Genomic DNA, 26,405 nt, shown 5'->3' on the forward strand with positions numbered 1-26,405 from the left:
TCTCCCACTGAGCTCTACTCTGGAAAATTCTTGTAACCTTTATTGTCTTTAAGGAAACGCCCTCACACGTGTGCAAACACAGAGACGCATATGAACTTTCTCATGGGCCTGGAGAGACGGTTCTGTGGGTAAAAGTGTTGGACAGCTAAGTTTAACAGCTTGATTTCAGGTGACCAGGATCCACACAGAACCCAGACACAGTGGCCGTCTTAACGCACTGCTACAGCAAAAGGGGAGGCAGAGCCGGGAGAGCCGCTAGGAGCCCCCGGGAGAGCGGCTAGGAGCCCCTGGGAGAGCCGCTGGGAGAGCCGCTAGGAGCCCGCGGGCCAGCCTGGCTTTAGTGCTGATGGCAAACCCCGTCCCAAACAAGGGGGACAGACGAGGGCTGACACCCGCAGGCTGTCTGACTTCCACCAGCATGCCTTGGTGTGCGCGTGCCCACGCCGCACGTGAGCAAGCACACCCCCCCCCCACACACTGATTCTTAAATAGTTACTGAGTGTTCAGCCCTGCACTGGGTGCTCTAGTGAGCACTGAACGGCTTGTCCTCTAGTACTTTATCGACACTTGTGTCAATAAAGTAAACAGTTCACAGAGGTGAAATGAAGTTCGTTCTAGCTGAAGTGCAGTGCACACAAACACGTTAGTTGTATGGCTCACGACTGGTGTGAACGCTGGGCAGACGGTTCCTCCCAAACACTCTTGTGAGGATCTTGCCATCCTAGTCTGGACACTCTTGTGAGGATCTTGCCATCCTAGTCTGGAGGGCCTTCTCTGGTTCCCTCCACTGCCTGGACACCTCTTCTGTGATTAACTTCTACCCCATGTATCCTGGCGCGCTTCTTCTGTAAAAAGACTACAATTCCTGCTTAGTGGTCCTGCTGGGCAACAGCACATTCGCTACCCGGCTGCCGTTTTCTGGTTTTGCTAATTTATTGTTCTGTGGTCGCCTCTCTGTGATCTCTCTTCACCGATGCACAGCGGGTCTGTCACCTCTTCGTGCTAAGCATTTCCCACGCGGAACACTTCATGGAGAAAGAGCAAGCACAGAAACCTGTTTTCCTGCAAGGCCTTGCGTCAAGGTTGCCCCTGTTCCTAGTCTCCCGACAAGACAAGCAGGCACCGATCTTTTTTTTTCTTTCTCTTCTCTTTTTTGAAGCCTGGTCTCATGCATTCTAGTCTGTCCTTGAACTTGCTATGTGGTCAAAGATGACCTAAAATTTCCGGTCCTTCTGCCTTTGCCTCCTGAGTTCTGGGATTAGAGCACCACCATGATGGGTTGATGCTTTTTGTTTTTTAAAAGCAGCAGACGTGAAAGTCAAGAGCATGAGAAACCTAGTCCGAACAATAGTGCACGATAGGACTACAAAAGCCAAAGGGAAGGGCTTCGGGTTTTAGCCATTAAAAATGGTAAATATTTCAGAATAAATATGTTTAAATGGGTTTAAGTAATACCAAAGGCAAACCTGTATAAGGCCATACTTTGGCACTCGTTAATGTGTACAAATTCCATGGTTTTATGTACTAGTCAAAAATCAAAAAGAAACAAGCATGCATGGCTAAGAGAAGGGCCAGGGCTGGACTTCTGGGCTCTGCGTTTGGGTGTGGCTCAGAGGCACAACTTACATTTCCTACTGGGAGCTCTCCTGTCCTTGACTTCTCTCAAGCCTACTCACTTGTAAGTCAAGTAGCAGGCCCCCCTCGAGACGTCTCCTTCCACAGGGAGGATTCCGTGCCAATGACGGTGTTACTCTGTAGTCCAAGAACCTGGTAGGGTCCTCGGATGCTGTTGCCACGAGCAGATAACTTATTCTGCAGATTATTTGGAAGATTACTATAAATACCACGCTTTCAGCGATTACTCATGTTCTGAGAGCGTAACTGCTGTGCTTTGGAGAATTTACCAAGGCTCATTTGTGCTCATGTCTAATTTTCTATTGTAAATACCAACTACAGTGAAGGTTTGTTCCAATTCACTCCGAGCCTTGTGAGTACAGAGCAGTCTCCGATTCACTCCGTATGCTCTTTAGTCAACTCCATGTGTTTGTTTCTTGCCCTCTTCAGTCAGTTTTTGTGGGGGGCTGCTAGTTTTAGCTAAGTGCCCTATGGCTGAAATGCATCCCCACATTCCGTTCTGTCCTAATGACTGCTGAGAACTTCTTCTGTAATAAAGACACTCAGCCATTATGGAAATGCAGCAAGGGTTAATAAAACATGGTGTGCTGTTGGTCAAACCTGGCTCATGACACTTCACTTCTCAGCTGCTTTATCTCTACAGCTTCTATCAGCACCATACTGATATTTTTTTTACTTTTTTTTTTTTTGTATTTCCTCATTTGGTCATAGATATATGCATAAATATTTTTATTTTAAAGAAAACTTGAATTGGTCCAGTAGAGAACACATTTTAAAATTCTACAACTCTATTCATTTTGAGTTGAAACTCTTGCGGAAGTCATGCATGCTTTCCTGCAACTCGACAGCCGGGTGTGTCTGAATGGGGTAGCATCTCTCAGCGCCACCTCAGGGAACTGCAGAAATCCGGTCTTCCTGATGATGGCTTGTTCTCATGTCCTAGCTGCATTGCTGGATGATCAGAATCCCGAAGGCTGAAATAAATGATTCGCTGGAGGATAATTGAGTAAGCCCTAGGAGTTGCTTAATGGGCATTCATTGCCAATGGCAATGCATCAGGGAAGTGTATAGCTTTGATACTGATCTCTCCAGAACCAGTGAGGTTGGAAACCCGACAGAAGGCTGGTCAGTGGTGTGGTGCGTATGTCACGAACCTGCACTAATTCCTGGAAAATATGTGTAGGCAGAAAGATGGGTGTCTTGGTAGCACGGCATCATTCCCACGTCCTTCTGTGAGCCCATGTGTGCACATTGGTATCACTGGAAGTGCTGGCCCAGAGCTGTGTTGCTGCTTGGAGGAAGGCAGCCTTTGCAGCCGGTGGAAAGACCAAGGGGTCCTATTTGGGCAACTGGGTTACCATGGTTCTTCTCACCAATGAGATGGAAGGATCAGCTGGGAAGCTGGCAAGTTCCTTCTTTAAAAATCCCCCTGAGCTTATAATTTGCTTTCCACAATAAAGAGAAGCTGTTTACTCTCTGCTCAGCCTTTAAAATTTTTTTCCTTATAATTTTCTTAGAAACAAACGTGGCTGTTCTGTAAAGTATGTCATGATGCCACTGTGCTGGGAATGAGGCTCCTACATCATCCTGTAAGGGCTGCCTGGGTTCAGTGCCTCTGCACCTTCCTGGAGCCACCGGAGAGCGCCAGTACTTGAAGTGGGTCTCGAAGCCTCTGGAGGCTGCTCTGAGGTCTCACTGCTGCCAGCTGACAGGATGTCTCCTGTGCAAGGGAGGGCAGTGCAGGATCTTCATGTTTCTTTCTATGGAATTCTGTGGGATGGTGGTATTGCAGTATCTGCTTTATTGTTCTGTTCTCTCTAGTCCCCCAGTGGGGGCATCACTCTGCTCCTGTGACACAACACCAAAGCACCAGCTTAGGAGTGTACTCTCTCTAAGTCCAAGGTTCAAGTGTGGCAGTATGGTGGTATTCCTTGGAGGTCTCCAGGTCTCCATTAGCTTCTTGGAGAATGTGTAGTTCCTTGACCTTTGGTGGGAAGACTTCAGCTCTATGCGGTGTTCTCCATATGCTGTGTGCATCTACTTAAAGATTCTCCTTGAAGGGTTCCAGTTATTAGGATCAGTGACCCCATTCTACCGTGGCTTCTGCATGGCCCTTTAACTCTATGTTATGAACGGATGGAGGCAGGACTTCAAGACTTTAATGTATGTACTTGAGGGCACAGAAATCAGCTAATACAAGGAAGTAGCTTGCTTTTTTGTTACAATCAATTTGGTTCTAAGGTGTTTTGTTATTGTTGTGGGTTTGTTTTTTTTTTTTTTTAGAATTCTGTGAAACACTAGAATATGGAACTAGCAAAAGAGACCACACCACTAGAAATGAGCAATTTGTCTTATTTTTACCAAGTCCTTTGTTATCGCCAACCACAAGGTGGAATATGACGGGATAGAACATGAGTCACCTGAGAATGACTGTCAAGGACAAAATGGAGGCCAAGAGTGTCTCATTATTTCAAACACCAGGTGGCTTAGATTCAGTGGAGGCTTTTTTCCTCGGCTCATGCAGCATGCTGTGGCTTCATGATGAAAGCTGAACTACGCAGGACAGCTCTAAGTGCCAGCGGTGGACCGACCACGGGCTCCGAGGCCTCTCCACACTAGGGAAGAGCCTACTTCCTTAGTTATTGGAAGTCAAGGGGGTGGGCAGGCGCCCCTTCATTCTGTTCCTTTCTGTGAGCAAATAAACATGTTCTCAGACTTAAGGGGTACGAGCGCACTGGTGCCTTTATTCCCTTTGTGCTGAGAGTTTGTGGGGCTGGAGTTCTCTGCATTCGATGCCTGTTTATCTGTCTCATGGTCCCCGTGATCCGGTGGCTGGGGGCTCCAGCAGCGCTTCCCATCACCTTTACTCTGAAGAGCTGGATCCACCGAAGACCGTTTTCAGCAAGGGCACTCTAGTTACGATCTCTCCTTGCAAACTAATGTCTACAAGCAAGTTTCTTGGAAACTGGATTTTTAAAGTGTCACTCTGTCGAACAAGTCATTTGAGCTTTCTTGGGATTTAGTTGAACACTCATCCAAAATAATTTGGTTCTTTATTGCAATCTTGACCCTCTTTGGTGTTTAGGTGTAGTTATTTCTCCCAGAAAAGTCCCGTTCCTTCTTTTGTTTGTCTTTTCTGGGTAATGAAAGTTTTATAAATGGGGCTAGCATCTTCTTGGATCCTTAATTTTCTCTTGTAACTTTCCTTTTCCACTTTTTCATTCTTAGGTCCTCAGTGATCAGTTTTCCAGTCCTCTCCTGCTCCTGTACAGCAGCCTCTCTCTGCTGTACTCCTGGGTGCCCGAATTGTTTGCTTCAAGTAACCTGCTACAAGTTCCAAAGGCAGCCGTGGACAGTGAACTGACCCGGCTCCCATGCCTCACCCAGATCCCATCCTCTCTCCCACACTGTTTCTTCAGCCTTCTCTGCCTCACCTAGAAGATGGCGGGATGGGGTTCAGCTCATGGAGCAGGGACTGAAAAGAGATGGGATGCTGAATTATGAGCCCTATTTGTGGCAACACCCAACACACCCTTAAGTACTCATTCTTTTGCGTTTGCTGACAGCAAGTTCTGGCAAGAGTTTTAACTCAGGGCCTCCTGGAAACTTGGGTTCACTCCAGTCTCTAAGGAAGCACGGCTCACCCCAAGGCCGATCTAAACTTCTTTCATCTTCATTCCTCCCTCAAAGGGAAGGACCAATATTTCCTTTCCATCTTTCCATATTGGCATGTCTGTAGAATGTTCTAGAAATGGGAGGTTTTGTAAAAACACAGCAAGAAAACTATTGTGTCTCCTTCCATTGCCTGTGGGAGTTTCAGGTCTTAAGTGGTCAGATGAAATGCTTTTCACATCTTTTCAGAAGTCTTTTGTGAGTGGTTTTCCTGGCTTTATTACAGAGAAAAACCACATCATTTTGTCTGTTGTTAGCTTGTGACCTTTTACATTGTGCCTTAAATGACTTTATTATTGCAGTCAGCTTTCAGGATGCCCTCACTCTGCTCTGTCAGCCAGTCAGTGGGTGTCCAATGTAAAATGAACAACGTCGCTGTTATTCTTATCTTGAGTAGAATTAACTTTCAAGGTCCCACTGGCCTCATTTTGTAAAAAGATGAGTATGAAGTGCCTATTGTCAATGCCACCCAGCCCCCCCTGTTAATGTCAGATGAAGTATTCTGCTGCAAAATGTGAAGTGTGCCAGATTTGGGCCCCTTTCCATCCTTTAATAAGTTGCATTTCTTGGTGATTTTATAAAGATGAAAAGGACATGATAATGTTCTGTACCAGGGAGCCATTGCCTTAGCTGTTCTCAAAGATAAGGGCACACAGAAATGGAGATGCTTGCTCTCAGAGCAAGGCTAAACTTTGTTCGTCTTGGACACTATTTCCCAAGAGAGGAACCCAATCAATCCAGGCTCAGCGCGGAGAAATGAACGCATCATCTCCCCCATGTGTTTCTTATTCCAAGGTAGAAATGGAACAGACCAAAGGCCCACCCTCAAGGAACCCTAGAACACACTCCCTCCTCTGAGAAGCTGAGTTTCTGAGCCTCAAGCAGACAAGCCAGGGCTTCTTGACTTTGATCTCACCCTTGTGTCTGTGGGTACTTTACTTCTCTTTGAGCCATGGGACTTCCTCATCTGTAAAATGGGACTGAAATACCCATGCTGGGTGGAAAAAATAAATGAGATATGTGCCCGATGCACAATGTTTGGAGTCACAGCTGTCCCCACCCCAAACATGCTTTTCCTGCTTTCCACAGGTCCCGCCTCAGTTCAAACTGTCAGTCTGTGCCCTCTCCTGCAGAGAGGTCAGGGATGCCTCATGTAAGGTTCCTACATCCTGTCCTCCTGCTTAGGGCAGAAGTGTGGTCAAAGACTGGCTTCTCAGGTACACAACCTGCCCAGTCCCTTCAGCCTGGGGGTACTCCTTCCTCCTGGATGTCGCCTGCCCAGTGCCTGAACAGAGCTGTTCATTGGGGACAGCAGGGAATCGCTGCACCACGCGACTGCAGGCATCAGCACAGTCCCCGATGCGGCTTTCTGAAACCCTGATGTGGAGGGGTGTCTCTGCTGCGTCTGGCCTCCAGCCTCAGCAGAACTCCTGACGGGTGGTGGTGTGGGTCCCAGGCAGTGTCGCAGAGGAGGGGAAGGGCAGAGCTTCAGTCCCTCCTTCTCCCTCACTGGTCCTCCGTTGCTAAGCAGTTTCTATGGTAGCAGCATCCTCAGACTCAACTTTCACCCTCATTTAGAGCCAATTAAGGTAAAATAGTGAGGGGAGGGGGCAGAGTGGCAACGTAGCTGGGAGGCAGGGAAGGAAGCCCTTGGAGGCTGCAAGCAAAGCTTTACTCTGTCAGACGCACAGGCACAGTCACCCAGCCGCCGCTGCAGTCAGTCTCCCTGCCTGGCTGTGCTGCAGCCTGCTGACGAGGCTGAGCCGCCGCCGCCACACTACAGACCTCAGGACCCTCCGCGGCCCAGGGGCTCATCCGGTGCGCTCTTTCCCACTCTCCACTCCAGCCTGGCCTGCGGCCCCCCGCCTCTGACATCCTGTCAGCCGATCCTCCGGGGTGGCCGGCCGTTTGGTGCCTGTGTTTATTTTCTTTCTTACTACCCACACTTGATTGGAAGAAAAGGAAAGTTTAAAAAAAAAAATGCCGATTGCACAGTTGCTGGAACTATGGAAGAAGATCGAGGTGGAACCCATGGAGATCGAGGTGAGTAGGGGAGAGGGAAGCATGCACTTTGCCACAGTGCCCGCTGGACTGTATGTAGCAAATGGACTTTGACTCAATAGAAAAATACACAACTGTCAAGTGACTGTTAGCATGGCAGAGATGGACGTTCTAGGTCCATGTCTCACTTGTGTGGCCACACAGACATGCACCTTTGTGTGCCCGTGGCAGTGAGTGTGGTGTTAGCGCGCCCTGCTGCTGACAGCCGCCCTTTGGCCGCTTCTTGCAGCGTGGTGGTGTTCTCTGAAGTACTCCTTTTGTCAACTAGTCGGCACCGTTGGCTCTGCCTTCAACAAGTGGTCTAGATCATGGTCTAGATCTCCATTTGCTGCAGAGGCCAAGCAGCTCTGCTAGGAGGACCAGAGCGCAGAGGCAGTGCTGTCCCGACAGTCGTGGACTCGGGGAGCAATGGGAGCCTGGGAAAGGCGCCGATGTGCTGGGGCTGCCTGGGGAAGACGCGGGTGACGCGGTCTTCTCGGCATGTGGAAGCCTCTGTTGCCAGGGATTTCATTTGCTCCATTTGGGTTCCCCATGACCATCAGAGATTTTCCTGAAAGTTTTCCTAAGTTGTTAAGACTGACTGCATCTTTAGATGGACACGAACTGTGCCAAGAGCAACCGAAATGGCCAATTTTTTATAAGCTCCTAAATCTCAGGCTTAATTTGTGCCTCATCTAACCTTATGGTTATAAATTCCATGCTGACTGCTTTCACATCAGAGTGACATGGAGACCGCCATGTAAATGAATCTTTAAACTGAATGATTTTGTTTTAGAAGACAGCTTATTTGGTATTTTACTTTGAAGACTTCCTAAGCAGCTAGACTCCCATAAAAATACTTGGAATAGGGCTTTCGAGGTTGCTCAGTGGGGTGAAGGTGTTTGCTGTCAAGCTTGATGACCTGAATTCCTAAACTCATGTGATAATAGTGAAGAACTGATCGCTGAAAGTTGCCCTCTGACTTCTACACACACACACACACACACACACACACACACACACACACACGGAGCTAGGGAGAGAGGCAGACAGAGAGAGGCAGAGACCAAATAAATAAATGAGTGTAGATTTTTTAAGTGCTTGGAATAGGTGTTGGTATTAACAGAGTGTAGAGCCTTTCACAGATGCTGTGTGGATGTAGCCAGAGAGTCTGAGGATTGGTGCGAGTTGCCTTGGTGAGCGAGGATGACACTCAGCTCTGCCGCTGCTGCTGATTACTCTGCTGGTACTTGATGCTGCCTTGCAGCTGAAGACAAAGCCACTTATTCCCTAGATGACGACTCTAGTCTATATTTTTAAAAGATATTTGATTCTTCTAAAAATTCAACTAATGAATGAACAAAAGATGAGAGCAGACATTCTCTTATTTCCTGTAGCTGACTCCGGCGTTTGTGGTCTGATGTCCATCTGCCTGGCTTCTTGAACATAGAGCTCTTTTGGGGGAGAACCAGACTGATGGGGAGAGGCAGGAATGGAGGAAATGTTGAGCACGGCTAGGATTCTGAGTCTGGCACTACCACCAGGACAGAGGCTTCTAAGAGCAGCTTGTGTTGAAAATATTTCTGAAGTAGCCACAGGCAGACTCATAGTATTATGAAAATATGTCATGACCCAAGAAAACCTGCAAATCTAAAACCTTGAAGCAGAGTTGATTGCACCTGCACAGCTCTGCTGTCCAGCAGGGGAGAGGATTGTGAGTTTCTGTGGTCAGTCTGTCTGATATTATGAGGAGATTCAGATGGGCTAAATATCCTTGAAAGGAGATGTTTCCTCAGGCTTTCTGGTGAGTTTTTCAGAACAGGAAACTTGTGGAGTATGCAGAGTCAGGATGGGGCATTCAATTGCTAGTAATCTGGAACTAAGGAAACCTAGAGTTGTTTCCACAGAAGAATCAAAGCTGAAATACTGAAAGCATGAAGTTTCTAGCTCTTGAGGGACATTCCATGCCCTCCAGTGTGACTTCCCTGGGTCACAGTATACCTAAGCTGACTTTACTGTCTTGTTTTGCCCGTGTTTTATGTCCTATGCTATGGAAATAACTCACAGATCAAGATGGTGGGCAGAGCTGGGTGGGACACACCTGGAGTCTGACCTTGCATGGATAGGATTGTCTGTGGAACACGTTGACATCACTGGCTGGAGATCAGTGCTCCTGGATTCTTCTTCTAGCCTAACATGGCTACACTTGTTTTCCTCTCCCCAGTTGTTCTCATGTCCACAGGCCTAAGAAATCTAGGACTCTGAGGCCCCTCAAGTAGAATGTGCTATAGTCTTTATAGAACCAGCAATGTTCCAGCACACAGACTAGAGGAAACCCATTGCCCATCTAAGGAGACTAATTGTGGTACTATGAATTGGTTTTGGATATTTTAGATGATATTTTACCCATGAATGGGGTAAGAAAACAGGGTAATTAAAAATTGGAGGCTCTAGAGAACCCCTGAACACTAGTATGAAGTGGGGGGCAGTGGTGTTCTGTGAGTTGTACTCACTGGTTAAAGGCATATATCAGAAGCAGGACTCCAGGGTGCCTGTTCTCAGCAGGGTTTCAGTGGCCACAGCCATGCTCTGGAGAGACGGTGAGCAGCACCAAGAGAGCCAGTGTGTGAAGCCATCTGTGAGGTTTAGCTGACTCATTTTAAGCTTATTTTTGCAGGAGCAAGTGTGAGCTTTCTGGGATGTCACAGTGCATTAGAGAAAGCAAAATCTTGGTTTTCAAACACTGCACATCCGCTTGGCGACTCAGAGTCAAGTTAGTGTGATTTCTAACCCAGCCTGGCTGCTGGCTTAGCAATCCTAGTGATGTCAGCAGCTAACCCAGAGCATCAGAGCCCATGAGAGCTAGAGATAGGTGGAAATGTTTCATTGAGTCCTCTCTGCATCTCAGGGCGCTAGGGGCTGTCACCTTTCTGGCGAGGAACCAGGTCATCTGAGCAGTTGTCTGTGCCACTGCATGGTGAGCAAAGATGCAGCCCCGGCCCTCCTGTTTAAACCCTGAGCTACACAGATGTTGTTCCGGCCTTTGTGAGCCCAGAACGTACTACTGTCTGTGATTTAATTAATCCTTCCAAGCTGGGCTTGGTGGCACACACCTGTAATCCCCAAACCCAGGAGGCAGAGGTGGGAAGACTGCCGTGAGACTGGACGTGTTCATATAGCAAATTTTAGGCTGCTAGCGTTTCCACAAGACACTCTCTAAAAAACAAAACCACAAAGCCCAGTTCTTCTTCCAGAGGTGACACGAGCCTGATTTGTTCCATTCAAACAGGAATGATGACAGTCTCGTTTGCTGCCTGGCTGTGTCTGCCCTCACCATGCCGATGTTGGAGCTCCGTGTGAGCTTGTCTCCTGCCTCTGGCTGGTTAAAGGCTATGTAAAGGCCTCCTCTTTGGATTGTGCTGGAAGTTATACACTTCATTGATTCAGCAGTCTGTGACTTTAGACATGAATGCTCACTGCCTGGATGTAAAACACCTGTCTCCAGGACCAAGCATTCCACAGTTAGGGGACTGTTTAGGTGTGAGGGGAGCCATGATACAGACCCCACCACCTACCAAGCTAGTTACAGCTGTGCTGATTACACATGAGAAGCTACTGATGCAAATTTTGAGATACTAACCATATTAACCTGTGTCTCTGTTGTCAGACCACAGAGGAGGAACTCAGCCTGGACACAGAGCCCACCCCAGAAGATTCCACAGAAGAAGTAACTATATCTTTTGTTTTTGTTTGTTTGTTTGGGGGGAGATTGAATCTGGGAAATAGTCTAGAGAGAGATCTGGAAGTCATTTTAGTGAGATGTGTATCTCCCTGCAAACCTACATATGTACACGTATGCATTGTGTATTATGTTAGTATGTCCCTCAAAAGAAACAGTCTAACACAATGAGGACAAACACAAGTCAGGAGGAGTCTTGGTCTTAGGAGAGCACTGGCTTGATGTTGACAGTTAAGGCGGGTGTGAAAAATACTGGCAGAGGCACAGGAATATGGGAAATGACTCTGCCTGCTGGGAATTATGTAACACAGCTCTTGAAAGGCTTTGTGTGTGTGTGCAAGCAAGCCACAGGTTCCTGGCAGGTGGATTCGTCTGTGGGGAGGCATGGAAGAAGTAAGGCCCAAACGAGGGGAGTTAAGAGGGCAATGTCACGAGGCCAGTGAGGAGCAGGACAGGAAGATGGGGCTGGAAGCAGAGCAGAGGAGCAGGGCATCTCTGGAGGCTGGTGCCCGGAGGTGGAAAGGAAACACCGGAATCAGGAAAATCACAGGCTGCTACCAGCTAGGTGTCTTCCAGTTTCTGCGCTTCATAGGAGCCTGTTATCCAACCAGATCGCTGGGACCTGGCTTAGACTTCAGCACAGTGACCGTGTCCCAGCTGTATGGTGACAGAGGCCAGGAAGATGTTAGACAGTAGGGTTACATTCCAAAACTGAGTTAACGCTGAAGCCAAAGGATTCTAGATCAGCGACTTTATGTCCTACACCTAGAAGGAAGTTCTGTCAAAGGTGTCTCGGGCTGTGGAAGCTTGACAAAACCAGAGGGACCGAGCGAGCACTGTCAGCGTCCTCCGCCAGGGGCCACTGGGAACCACGAACGTTGTCACGTCCACAGTTCTGTCGACTTTATCATAGTGTGGGAGAACTGGATTGGTGGGCATGGCCGGCCAGCTCACAGACTGAGAATTGCCTTTGATGCATCCTAACCTATGTGTGCTAATGCAAATGTCTGCCCGGTGCCTCCGGGTCCCAGGATCGCGTGAAGCAGCCGATTGGTCAGTTAGGAAAATGTCATCAATCTGCCTCACCTTTGGCTGGCTACCTGCCCTTCTGTCTCAGGGTTCTGGAGCTCAGCTCTCTCCAGAGCTTTGAAGGGATATGACTGAGTCTGGACAGAATTTCAGCTTGGCTGTGGACCTTAGCTTTCCCTGGACAGCAGGCATAGCTCTGGACAGGGCCACAGACTCAGAGGTTAAAGAAACATGAACTAGGGGTTTTCCTGAAAAGATGCATATTTGATGGGATCCTTGCCAAGTTGTGGAGCCAAGAAGGAAGGTATACCCATCACCAAAAGAACAGGGCCCAGGGCCCATCGGACCCCGGCTACCACTTTAACACTGCCTTGCAGTGTTTTCTGGTGAAAGCTCTGCTTCCCGGGAACCTTCCCTGTAGCACGGAAGGTAAGGAGAGAGAGACAGCCAGCGTGGTCTAGATGACCCAGTTAGCCTGCTCTGTGCAGCGTAAGCGTGAGCTGTCTCTCTGGGATGCCACAATGCATTAGCGAAAGGAACGGAGTTGGCTTCTGGAGACACTCTGTGGCACTGCCGGTGTGGGTGTGGCAGACTGCTTGTTTTGTAGCAACAAGATTGGGCCTCATGATGTGTTCGTTCATTTGAACTGTTACAACCAGAGAGCAGCGGCTCGGTGGCTCCTGAACGGCGGATCCTGTCCCGCAGTTCTGGAGGCCCGTGATCTCCCAGCCCCAGCTTCTTTAGTGCGGGGATTATAGCCACGTGCCACCGCAGACGGATGCCTTGTGCTTCTTGTGGGGTCTAGACATGGATCTAGACACACTGCAATCGAAACATCCAGCTTTTGTGCAAGTTGTTTTTGATAATGGAATATGAGGGAGTAGAAACTATTTCCTGATGGTTAACTTGACTGGATGATAGGAAGTCAGACTTTTAAAATCTGTAATAAATGAAGGAGAGCTCCAAACACAACTCAGGGGCATTTGTAGGATTGTAACGCTGACACTTAGGTGCATCCACATTGTTTGTGGACTGAGAATTACTGGAGAAAGCACTTGTTTGCTTATAGGTGATACTGAAAAGCATCATGTAGTTTTCCACCGTCCCTGCAGACTGATGCCGTTTTGATATTCTGTATGGTTGGCTGTTTGTTAGAATCATGCAATTCTTTCCCATCCTCCTTGGCCTTGAGAGAAAAATCTGCAAGGTCTTCTAAAGTGAAGGAATTATGGTTCAGGTAATGTCGGGAAATTTGATGGCTACAAACTAAGTACCAAAAGTTTAACCTTTGCTAGTGAACATGTGATAATAAAAAACCATACCTGTTTGTGGAAAAAATCATCAAAAATCATAACTGCAGTTGAAGCGCCATGCTCGCCCTAGAGAGTGTTGAAGGGACATTGGAACTGCTGCATCTTGAAATGACCTTAATCAAGGTGGCTGCTTTAAATTTTTTTGAGACAGGGTCTCACTATGTAGCCTTGGCTGACTTGGATCTCACTGTGTAGTCCAGGTGGGACTCAGATTTACAGAGACCTGCCTGCTTCTGTCTCCCAAGTACTGGGATGAAAGACATTCACTGCCACACTTGACCTGAGTTTTATTTTTAATAATATGCATGCTTGTGTGTCTGTGTGGGGTTGTTCATGTGGGTGCAGTTTCCACAGATGCCAGAAGAGGGCATCAGATCCTTTGGAGCAGGAGTTACATGTGGTTGGGAGCCAGCCAGCCAGAGTTCTGGGAACCCAACTCTGGTTCTCTCTAAGGGATGCACTCTTACCTGCCAGACCAACTCTCCAGCCCTGGGTGCCTTTTTAAAATGGAGAATTTTTCTCTCCTTTCAAAGTATAGAGCATGTTGGATGTTTCATGTCTAAACATCTCCCTGTGTAACCTTTGTCTAGCTGTGTCAGGTGCCACGGCTCTGGCCAATTTCTGGAAAAAAGAACCCCAGAGAAGTTCTAACCTAAAGAGTGGAAATAGGTCAAGAAGTCTGCTTCTGAATTTGAGAGTTAACATAACTTATTTTCCCTTCACTGTTGTTGAGGGCAAGGCTTCCTTTCTAGGGAAATTGGGCTCTGTGTAGGGAGTGTGTTATAAATTCCCAGGAGGGAAGCCTGACTCTGGTCCCATTTGGTACATACAAAGCAGGCATCTATTATATTCTAAACAGTAGCAGTGGACCAGCAGGTTCTCTGTGAATCAACTCCCTGAGGGTGGATTTGAGGGGCTCAGCATAGGGCAGAATGGAGGCTCAGGAGGAAGCAGAAGTGCCTGAAGTGTAACTTTGAGACTCTCCTGTCTCCTTTGGAAGGTTGTTTGTGGTGAGCAAGCTGGAAGTCATGGTGTGCAAGAGCATTGATGCAGACAGCTTAAGCAGGTCCCCATTGACTGTGTGTGTGTGTGTGTGTGTGTGGCCTGCCCCCACCTTTCCCCCCAGGGTACTCATGAGGTCTGAGGGATAAGAGATTTAGATAGAAATATAGGGGGGAGAGAGACAGACAGAAGCACAGGATAGCCTCGGGAGGGCCTGGATCCGAATCCAATGGCCCCTTCTGTCTCTTCTAAAAGGCTTTTTAAAGGAATAAAAAGGGGTGGAGCAAAAGACCTCCCCTAGCACAGTCAAGTGCAGACCCTTCCAAACACCTGGTAACCATGCATGTGGTCAGTCCATCCCTTATGCAGCCCTGCTGGGTAAAGCAAGCTCAGATCTCACTAGGAAACGTCTGTGGGCTCCTACCCACGTGCTTTGCCTTTCAGGGTTCATTGAGCACATTTATCAGTGGTCAAGAGGCAACTGTCACCTCCTTGTCTGGGAAACAGGTCCGGACATGGCTTGAGAGTCCTCACTGTGCACTTCACCCACCACATGACCCGCATTCAGAGACTGTGCCCTTATTCATCCATGCGGGAGACGAGGCACCAGGGCTATGGACGGCTGTACTCCTTTACCATTGGTACCTCCTGGGCCGCAGACAGGGAGGAGGGCCAGGTGGAGCGGTGGAGTGAGAGGAGCCAGTGTTGTTGGCACTGGGGTGGGACACTTCACTATAGCTGCCTCACACGTCTGCCAGGCACCACACCGGGCTCCTGTGCCATCTTGTCAGCTTTTGAGTCACCAAGAATCGCCAGATGTTTAGATAAGCTTTTATTTCATAGAAAAAATAAAATGTGCTTCCCCTCCCCCCGCCAGCTTTGATGGCAGCACAGGAAATGTCTGTGAAGTGAGTGGGTGCTGAGGCTGCCAGCCTCAGTCTGCAGGAGACAGCCACAGGGAGACTGCTGGGGCGGGGCTCTGACAGACGCCCAGAGCCATCCAGGAAGTCGAGGCAGGCAGCACCAGTTCAGAGGCCGGGGAAGATTCTGGAGCTGCACACATGGCCCCCTCTCTAGGTGTCAACAAGGTTTGTGGGCAAATCATTGATGAGCTCCCGGGCACATCTCCCTCTGACCAAGCCGTGACTAGCTCAGCGAGGAGGTGATGGGAAGGAGACAGGTCAGTAGACACCAGGGTGCCAGAGGGAGAGAGCTGTCATCATGAGGCCGCCCTGTGCAGGTCTGTGTGGAGCCAGCACGTCGTCACCTCTCTCTGGGGTGTAGAGACAGAGAGATTCCTCTCACTTTGAAGAAAAGAGGAGAAAAGAAGAGCAACTGCACTGCTTTGAATAGAAATGAGACAAGATGAATAATGAAGCTGGGGAACTAATAAAGCAATTAAGAGCGATGCAATTACAGTTTAAAGAGATAGTTAATAGCTTTGGAAGATTAATAAGACACTCTCCCAAGTCCTGCTTGTTATGTTACATAATCTGTGTAGACATCCGTGGGCTCTCCAGGGGGCAATACACATGTTCCAGCGACTGCTCCAGTCTCTCTGGGCTTGCAAGTCTCAGCTCTTTGTTCAACAGAGTTGCGTTGATGCTTACATGGATCCTAGAAAAGGGTAGCACACACAGTGCTTCTTGGGAAAAGATAAATTTGGCCAAGCTACAGAGTTCCCTCCATTCAAGCTCACTGTGGACATGCATAAGTGGCAATGGCTTCTTGGAGCATGAATACTTATTGAGGCAAAAATGAGGGGTTGTATATGAATTTGTAGCCTAAAATAGCACATGACAGTTATTTACAATAATACACGGTCGACACAGCATCTAGCTCTTGACATCCAGGACATCTGTCCCCTGGGCTGTCCTTTCTTACTTGAATGTTGTTGCTCATCTAGAATGGGCAAATGGAGGTGGTTCAGCCTGACACCCTCATCCTTCTGCTTTTATAACAGAAAGTTAGACATTGCATGGTCTCCAGAGTGGATCCAGAGGGATCACTCAGCCAGTTAGCAAAGGCTCTCCAATGGGGACACCAGCTGGAGGGTTCTGTGACAGGAGATCCAGCTGGAGGGTTCTGTGACAGGGGAGATCCAGCTGGAGGGTTCTGTGACAGGGGAGATCCAGATGGAGGGTTCTGTGTCAGGGGAGATCCAGCTGGAGGGTTCTGTGTCAGGGGAGATCCAGATGGAGGGTTCTGTGACAGGGGAGATCCAGATGGAGGTTCTGTGTCAGGGGAGATCCAGATGGAGGGTTCTGTGTCAGAGGAGATCCAGATGGAGGGTTCTGTGTCAGAGGAGATCCAGGTGGAGGGTTCTGTGTCAGAGGAGATCCAGATGGAGGGTTCTGTGTCAGGGGAGATCCAGATGGAGGTTCTGTGTCAGGGGAGATCCAGATGGAGGGTTCTGTGACCGGGGAGATCCAGATGGAGGGTTCTGTGACAGGGGAGATCCAGATGGAGGGTTCTGTGTCAGGGGAGATCCAGATGGAGGGTTCTGTGACAAGGGAGATCCAGATGGAGGGTTCTGTGTCAGAGGAGATCCAGGTGGAGGGTTCTGTGTCAGAGGAGATCCAGATGGAGGGTTCTGTGTCAGGGGAGATCCAGATGGAGGTTCTGTGTCAGGGGAGATCCAGATGGAGGGTTCTGTGACCGGGGAGATCCAGATGGAGGGTTCTGTGACCGGGGAGATCCAGATGGAGGGTTCTGTGACAGGGGAGATCCAGATGGAGGGTTCTGTGTCAGGGGAGATCCAGATGGAGGGTTCTGTGACAGGGGAGATCCAGATGGAGGGTTCTGTGACAGGGGAGATCCAGATGGAGGGTTCTGTGACAGGAGATCCAGATGGAGGTTCTGTGTCAGGGGAGATCCAGATGGAGGGTTCTGTGTCAGGGGAGATCCAGATGGAGGGTTCTGTGTCAGGGGAGATCCAGATGGAGGGTTCTGTGATGGGGAGATCCAGATGGGGGGCTCTGTGACAGGGGACACCAGATGGAGGGTTCTGTGTCAGGGGAGATCCAGATGGAGGGTTCTGTGACAGAGGAGATCCAGCTGGAGGCTGTGGCATCCACAAAGAGCTGGACAAACCTGGAAACTCACAACACAAGCTCCAGCATGTTTCACTGCAACTCCAGTGGCAGTGTGTCACAGAGTGACCTCGGGAGAAACTGCATGAAAATGCATTCTCCAGGGAACATGGTGATGGCCTTGTCAAAGCACATGTGAAAATCACTGTTTCAGCATGAAGAGGAGTTGTGAGATCTTTGCTGTCCCTAGGCTTAGTATGTAGACTAGCTTGACAGCAGTCCAGGTCACTGAAGCCCCTGATGAACAACATAGTGACATCCTGACTGAGGGGTGTGAGCAGTGGAATGAGAGGTCTTCCAGTGTGCTCCTGAGTGACATCGCCTGGCCTCTTCTTGGGCCCTGGGAAATGGGGGAGACCTTACAGTAGCAACCCAGCCAGTGAGGGCATGTCTACACTGCTCTTTCTACCTAGATGGTGCCGGCTGTCTCTGGTTCGCTTGCACCTGATATGGAGAATAGATTATTGGGGAATGGACTGAGGACACAGGTAACAGTGGGTCAGACCCTCCTTCTGTTCAAGCCTTAGCACTGTGCTGCTGGTGACACAGAGATCTTGTGATGCACCAGGGGCCTGTGCCCCAGTCTGTCATATCTTATGTCACACAGAGGAGAGCTGGCTCCCAGGAGGGGTCATGTTCCTTTGAGGCCCTACATGAGCTCGGTGCCCTGTGAGCCATGCCTGTCACAGAGCTGGTCCTGGAGAGGTCCCACCTCACAGCTGAGGATTTGTACAACTCAGGCACTGAGTCCTCACACAGGGTTCTCTCACTTTTTACCTCTTCTCTTCAAGTGATAATAATGATAATATTAATAATAAAAAAAATCGACCTAAGTTCCTTTTTCAATGTATACATAACACTCCAGAGGAGCCTTAGCTGGGAGATACTTTCACAAATTAGCCCCTTCGTGAAATACTGAATTACAAGAATATTTATTCATCCCAAATGGATAATTTGAAAAATTATGGCCAGGGAAGCCATGTGTTTGTTTGTGTGTGTGTGTGTGTGTGTGTGTGTGTGTGTGTGTGTGTGTGTGTGTGTACATGTGGTGTATTTTCAATCAAGTAGACTTCCTTCTGTTGATAATGCTGAGCTTTGCTAAGATGCAAAGAAGCCACTAGGAAATGCAATCTTTCCCTTGACTCATGCTCAGCACTTGCACACACCTGCAGCTGGGTGTGGAAATGAAGTCTCTGCAATGGTGTGAATTATAACAATCTCTAAGGAATCAGCAAAGCATATTTTCCCAGAATGAGTTCAAAACACCCAAGTGCCAAGCACACACAGAAGAGCCAACCATTGCCAAATGGTTTTGTGGCCCAGTGTTCTCTCAGAGTGAGCCATGGGTGAGCTTCAGCTCCCTTGGTTACCTTCTGCTTTTTATAGATGGTTGGTCCATCATAGCATGACAGATGAGATCCAGGCCACTCGACAAACAACTCTACAGTATTTCCTGAGCATTTATGTGAAACAGAGTCTGTATTAGCACACGGGAGAGAAACACCCTCTAGCTCTTTAGGGTCACAATCTGTTTGAGAACTCAGACACTTAAGTGTATAGTTCAAACTAACAGGCAAACACAACAAGGAAGTGTTTTCTAACCATCTTGGGACAGTGAAAAGTCTCCTGTGTCCACAGGCACAACGCTGGATGCCATGGGGTCTCCCACCTCCCAAGCCACAAGTCTGTTCCTTTTCTCCTTCAGTTCTTGCCTTCCTCTTTTACTCACTTGTGCATACTTGCACATGTACTTGTACACACATACACAGATGTACACACACACACACACACACACACACACACACACACACGTAATATTGACCAACCTATCTTCTAAGTCCCCCCTTTATTCTTTCAGCAGCTGTCTACCAAGCTATGGTGTACCTGGCATGTACTCAACACCCATGATTTCCTAATAAGCACTACACAAAAATTCTCCCAGCAGGTTTGTCTTTCAGTGTTCTCCCAAATGAACACCCCCTAAACAAGATCACCTTAGGTGACAGAGTTCTGTAGAAAGGCAAGACAAGGTGAGGCCACAGAGTGGCTGTAAAGGTCCTTCCTGTGCGCTATACCGTCCCAGACTTAATTACTGAGGAGGAACCAGTCTGTAGACCTGGCAGGACACCAGCCTTCAACCCAGGAAGTTCCTGTCCCTGCTGTCAGAGGGTCCCAGGTCAACTGAAAGAGTTAGACATGTGTGCGTACCATGGTGCTCTCAGAGCCTGGGCCCCCTTTCCCTCAGCAATGAAGTACCCATCACTGGGTACTTTACAGAGTGATTATTGGAGCAGCAGCCCTCCCTCTTTCTGTTTAGATGAGCAGTTCTCAACCTGTGGGTTGCGACCCCTTTGGGGGTCAAAGGATCCTTCATGGGGTCCCATATCAGATATCCTGCATACCAGATATTTACATTATGGTTCATAACAATAGCAAAATTGCAGTTACAAAGTAGTAACAAAACCAACTTTATGGTTGGGGAGTCACCACAACATGAGGAACTATATTAAAAGGTCACAGCATTAGGAAAGTTGAGAACACAGCCATGGGGCCATTAGAGGAGTCTGTTCTGGAAGCAGAGGCGCAGTGGGGGCACACTTCCAGAACCGAGGAGGAAGTGTCTCCTTTTCCTAATGGGCAGCATTGTGGCGCCATGTTTTATACTAATGTGATATGCATTAGTATTTTATTTCATTTGTGTGCACGTGTGTGTAGAGGCCAGAGATGGACTTCTTTTGTTACCCTTGACATTATTTTCTTCAGACAGTGCCGCTGACTGCACCTAGAGCTCACTGATTCAGCTAGACTGGTTGGCAAGCAAACTCTGGGGAGCTTCCTGTCTCCACCTTCTCCAAACTGGCGTTATAGGCACACACCACTGCATCCAGCTGCTTACATGGGTGCTGGAAATCTGAGCTGAGGGCCTTGTGTCTGTGTTAGGAAGGTCAAAAGCACGTCACTGTAGAAGTCAGAATCCATTTGTCCTTCTCAGTGTGCCACCATGCTTCCTTAAGAAAGTCAATCATACATACGTTTTAACCCTGTTGGACGGGCATTGATTTCCTACGGGTAATTTTAGCAAATAGCGTCAGTTGCTGACTTCCTTATAAAGACCTCTAGAGACTGAGGGTCTGAGCTGTGACTCAGGTGTTGCCATGGAGGGATGTGAATTTGCAAAGGAGATTGGTGAAGGGTGAAAAACTAACTCAGAATTATGAGTTAGGAAAACCTCTGTTTATTAGTCTTTGGGAACTTTATTTTCACTTCGTAGGGAAAATGGTGTTCTGATTTAGCGTAGGGTGTAGAAAGCTCTAAGTGAACATGGCTAACAACAAGAAAGAACCAGGTGATCTTAAACGGAGTGGTGTTTCTTGAACCTGTTAAAATCCTGAAGGATGCTGTCTAGTGTGAGAATCACATGGCATGGTGACTTTAGCTATGGCCAGGATGGTGGCAGACATAGCACCATCATGGAGAATAAAAAAGACCACAGCTGAGTATGGGCTCTGCACCAGCTTCGAGGCCCAGAGTTCCTAATACAGGGAGTCCCCATTGGTCTCCAGAGCTTGTCTGTAGCTCTTCTCCACTGCCCTTGACTGTGTGGGCAAGGGAACAGGAGAAAGGCAGGGCCTGAAAGAGTGCCCCTCTCTGGAAGAGAGGCATGAACTTCCATCTGGCTCCCAAATGTTCTCTCATATGATGCAAAACCAGAATCTTTTGGTTTAGGGGGAGAAGGACCTTACTTAGAGGTTGTAGAAATTAAAGACAGCCACTCTGATAAGATCAGGGAGACATCCCTGTTGCAGCTATGGACTCTGTATTTAGGAAAAGGTAACAGCCATTGCTCAACTACTGGATTAGGGCAAGGTGCACAGAGACTGAAGGAAGGTAGAAGCCAAGTTCTACCCACTGCTTAGATAGTCAGGGAAATTGGCATGCATGTCCTGAGCTGAAGAAGAGAAGACAGCTACTCCTAGGGGAAGTTGGGAGTCATCCTCTCCCAAACCTCCTCCACTAAGACTGACTGTGGTCTCCCTGGTGGCCCAGGTCTTCAGGACCTCCTCCGTTAGGAAAGATGGACAAGAGGACCAGGAGACTCCAGAAAACACCGCCGTCATATTCCATAGCAGGTGACACACATGCAGCAAACTTGTAAAAGCTGTACATGGGGTGAAAACACAGATAGTTCCCCTGCAAGGACAGGAGATCTGAGGCGTCCCCGGGAGGATCCAATACTGTGCCACGGGAGGCAGCTGGAACAATTTCATGGGACTAAGACATTTAGCAAGGTTGCTGGATGTAAGGTAAATATAGGAAAGTCATTATATTTATACCAATAACAAAAATTTGAACTTAATATGTCATAACACCCAATGACACTAAACAATAAGTTTTATAAAATAGGTGCAAGTTTTGCATACTGAAAGCTACAAAACACTGCTGAGGAAGAAAATAATTCCTCATACAGAATGCTCATGGACTGACAAATGGCTCAGAGGGTAAAGGCACTTTGTTGCCAAGCCTAGCTATCTGAGTCTGATCCTTGATCCAGTGGTAGAAAGAAAACATTCCCATAAGTGGTCTTCTGATTTCTACATGTATGCCATGGTATGCACACATACACATGCACACACACAACACAATCAAGGCAATAAAAACTTGGAACCTGAAACGCTGAGACTGCCAGAAGAAAACATAGGCCCTACCTACAAGATATAGGTGTAGGGAAGGACTTTCTGGATTGGACTCCACTCGGGGATTAAGGACAGTAGTTGACAAACTAAAAAGCTTTTATGCAGCCGAGTCAACTGAGTGAAACGGAAGCCTCCAGAGTGGGAGAGAATCTTTGCCAGCCACCTGTCTGAGAGAAGATTACTAGTCAGAATATATGAATCACTAAAAAAAGTCAAGAAAATAAATGACCCAGTTAAAGAATGGGCTGTGGAGCCGGACTGAGAAAAGAAAGAAAAGTAGTTAAGAAATGTCTCAGGAAGTGCTGGACATCTTCAGCAATCAGGAGGATGTTTGCGAGGTCTTCGTCCCCACCCCAGCCAGAAGGGGGGCCGTGATAACAAAACAACAAGAAATGTTGGTGAGGGGAGAGGAGGAGAGCCTCAGTCACTGCTGGTGGCAGTGAAAGCTGGTGCAGCCACCCTGGAATCCTTTGTTTTTAAGTTCTCAAGTCAGAGTTCAGAAAACTCACATGGGAAGGCGCTGCCTTTTCAAAGAGACCCAGTGGACCACAAGTCAGGACTGTAGGATTTCTTCTCATAGAATGTGTCAAGATGACTGTTGAAGTCATATGGATGTGCGAAGGACTTAGAAGAACCACGGTTTGGTAAAGCAAGGATATAGAGGGCAAGCCCATGACCTGAGCACGTCAAGGTCATGCACAGAGATTTAGTAATTAAGACAGTTTGCCATGGGCATGAACATAAACACATCAGCTAATGGAATGAGCAAGAAGAGACCCCTGACTTTGTGGTCAATTGATTTTTACACAGACATCAGGGTATTTCCATGGGAAAAGAATCATCTTCTCAACAAATGGTGTTTGAGCAACTGGATACTTTTTTTTAAAAAATGACAATGCAAACAGGAAAGGAAGAATTCAAAGTATCCCTATTTGCAGATGTCAAGAGACCCTAAAGGCTCCCTCAGGAAACTCCTAGAGCTAACAAACACTTTCAGCAGAGTGGTGGGTTGCAAAATTAAGATACTCAGTAGCCTCCCTATATACCAATGACAAATAGACCGAGAAAGAAATCAGGGAAACAATCCCATTCACAATAAACAAAACAATGAAAGACCCAGACAGCCTCCCAAACCCACCGCATACACAAGCCAGCCTGACCAAGGAAGTGAAAGATCTACACAGTTAGAACCGTCAAGCACTGAAGAATGTGAAGAAAGCACCGAGGAGGAGAGACTGCCCATGCACATGGATTGGTCAGGTTAATACTGTGAAAATGGCCACCCACCAAAATCAGTCTAGAGACTCAAGGCAGTCTCACGCAAATTCCAATGCAATTCTTCCCAGAAACTGAAAATAATCTTAACGTTCATGTGGAAGCACAGAAGACCGTAGGTGGCCAAAGCAATCCTGAACAATAAAAACTGTGCTGGAGGTGTTACTATTCTTAATTTCAAGTTTCTGCAAGGTCATAGTAGTAAAACAACATGGTACTGGCACATAACCAGGCGCATTAATTGGGGGGCATAATCAAGGACCAAGGTATAAATACACTCACTCACAGCCACCTGAGTTTTTTTTTTTTACAAAGATGCCAAAAATATACATTAGAGAAAAGATGCCGTAATAAAAGGTATTGGGAAAACCGGTTAGCTCCATATAGAAAAATGAAACTTGATTCTTCTCTCTCACCCTCCACCCCCAATCAATTCCAAATGGACCAAAAGTCTCAGTGTGAGACCTGAAACCTTGACACTTCTGGAGGAAAGAGTAAGGAATACACTTAAGGATAGATGCTCATACAAAGGCCTCTCGAGGAGGACTCTGATCACCCAGGAAATGGGACCAATAGCCATCAAGTGGGACTTGATGAAATTAATAAGCTTCTGCCCTGCAAAGGGACCGTCAAGTGCTGAGGCCGCCTACGTACTGGACAAAAAGTTTGCCAGCCATGCGCACATCTGACAGGGGATTGATGTCTAGCATCTACAAAGGACTTAAAACTGAACACCAGCAAAGCACACAGCTCAGTTGAAAATTGGGCTATCGAACTGTACAGAAAATTCTTGGAAGGAGAAATGCAAATGACTAAGTACTTTTAAAGTATCCTCCTTTATCCATCAAGGAAACACAAATTGAAACTACTTTGAGATTTTTAACGCATTCTGGGCAGAATGGCTAAGAAAAAAAAAGAAAGACAAAAAATGCTTACGTGGCCCTGGGGAATGGGGAACGCCACGCTCCACTGGTGGGAGTGCAAGCTGGTGCGGCCGCTATGGACATCAGTGTGGCAGTCCCTCAGAAAACTAGAAAGAGAGCTACTGTCAGATCCACCATACCACTTCTGGCTGTATACTCAAAGGACTCTATTTCCTGCTGCAGAGAGACCTGCGTGTCCATATTAACTGACGCTCTCTTCACAGTAGCTAGGACATGGAAACAGAGTAGATGTCCATCAACTGACGCATGGACAATGAAAATATGGTAGCTATACACAGTGGAATTTGGGGGAGGGTGGGGTTGGAGAAGCAGCTTTACTTGATTTTCTTTTTGATTGCTTTTATAATCCATTACACTTTATCAGCAAAGACATTGAACTAAATAATAGGGAAACAATATTTAGAGTGGCAATTTAAAATGTTGTATGGAAAGGGATGGTCAGCGATCTCATGTTTATGTAGGGTTGTTGCCCTCTGCAGACAAAAGATATTTTCTCGTTTGGCTCTGCAGCCTCCATCACAATGGACTCCTATTCAGCTATCCAGAAAGATGCAATTTGTAGGTGAATGGATAGAACCAGAAAACATAATGAGTGATGAAATCCAGACCTAGAAAGACAAATGTTGCATGTTCTCACTCATATGTGGATCTTTAGTATCAAATCTTTAGATTTGTATGTTTGACTTTGAGTACGGGTAGAATCCAGGAGACTATAAAGGGACTATTGATTGGGAGGGGGAAAAGATTTTAAAAGAGGAAGGTAGGAGAACACAGATGATTCTTAACATCATTAATAATTTAGGAAATGCAAATTAAAAACATTGAGATTGTGCTGCATGGTTCCTGTGGCGGCTAAGACTAAAATGTTATTATTAAAAGCTGACAAAGGCAAGGTATACTAGACCCTCCTTCATGGTTGGTGAGAATACAAAATGGCACAGCTACTTTGGAAAATATTTTATAAAGGTAAATATCCACTTACCTTGAACCTAATGATTCCACTCTTGAATATTGACCTAAAATGTATGTCTACCAGATACCTCCATGTGGATATTTATAGTAGTTTTACTCAGCGTACATGGTACACACACACACACACACACACACACACACACACCAGAGACAGCTCAAATGTCCATCAGCTGATGCAAACATGAACATTGTATTCCACCTCTACAAATGAAAGACCAAGGCAAACACACATGCAACAGGGGGGCATCTCAACAGTACCAGCTGAAGTGAAAGAAGCCAGTCCCGTCAACACAGAGTGTGCAGTCTATCAGTGAGGTCCAGGCTGCAGAAGGACATTTCACTGTGGTCATATGGCTGCATGAGTTTGTCAAAGTTCATTGACGTGGGGCTAGGGATACAGCTCATTTGTGAAGTGCTTGCCTGGAGTGCACACGGCCCTGGGTTTAGTCCCCAGCACTGCGCCGATTGGGTGTGGTGGCCACACCTGTACTCTTACCAATCAGGATGTAGAGGCAGGAGGAGCAGAAGTTGAAAGTCATCCTTAGCTACATAGCAAGTTGGAGGGTAGCCTGGGGTACGGGAGACACTTAAAAACACTTATTGATGGGAATTGTCTTGTAGGTATAGGAAATGAGACCTCAAAAAACATAAACTTTAGGAAGTTATAGTTCCAAAGACTCTAACTTCCCCACAAACAATCTGCCTCATGGTTGGGAGTATGAAATGAGGTGAGGCCATGCCAGCGGTTGGCTAAATGCCATCACCTAGTAAGCACCCACTCTGATCGCTATTATGATGATTTGTGTTCTTTTTTTTTTTAAATTCATTTATTTATATGTATACAGTGTTCTGCCTGCATGTAAGCCTGCAGGCCAGAAGAGGACACTATATCTCATTACAAACGGTTGTGAGCCATCATGTGGTTGCTGGGAATTGAACTCAGGACCTTTGGAAGAGCAGCCAGTGCTCTTACCTCAGAACAGTCTCTCCAGCCCTTA

At 47.3% G+C, this 26,405-nt stretch overlaps 1 protein-coding gene across 1 annotated transcript in view; it reads left to right on the forward strand.

The window, feature by feature from the left end:
• Positions 1-6,941: 6,941 nt before the first annotated feature.
• Rps6ka2 (ribosomal protein S6 kinase A2) overlaps positions 6,942-26,405 on the forward strand; it is a 279,954-nt gene continuing 260,490 nt past the window's right edge. The window contains exons 1-2 of the mRNA XM_028866631.2: positions 6,942-7,350; positions 11,015-11,074. Coding sequence (XP_028722464.1) covers positions 7,288-7,350; positions 11,015-11,074 — 123 coding nt within the window. The 5' untranslated portion in view covers positions 6,942-7,287. The remainder of the gene's footprint in view (positions 7,351-11,014; positions 11,075-26,405) is intronic.

Source organism: Peromyscus leucopus, chromosome 8a, assembly GCF_004664715.2.
Source record: "Peromyscus leucopus breed LL Stock chromosome 8a, UCI_PerLeu_2.1, whole genome shotgun sequence".
Lineage (NCBI taxonomy): Eukaryota > Metazoa > Chordata > Mammalia > Rodentia > Cricetidae > Peromyscus > Peromyscus leucopus.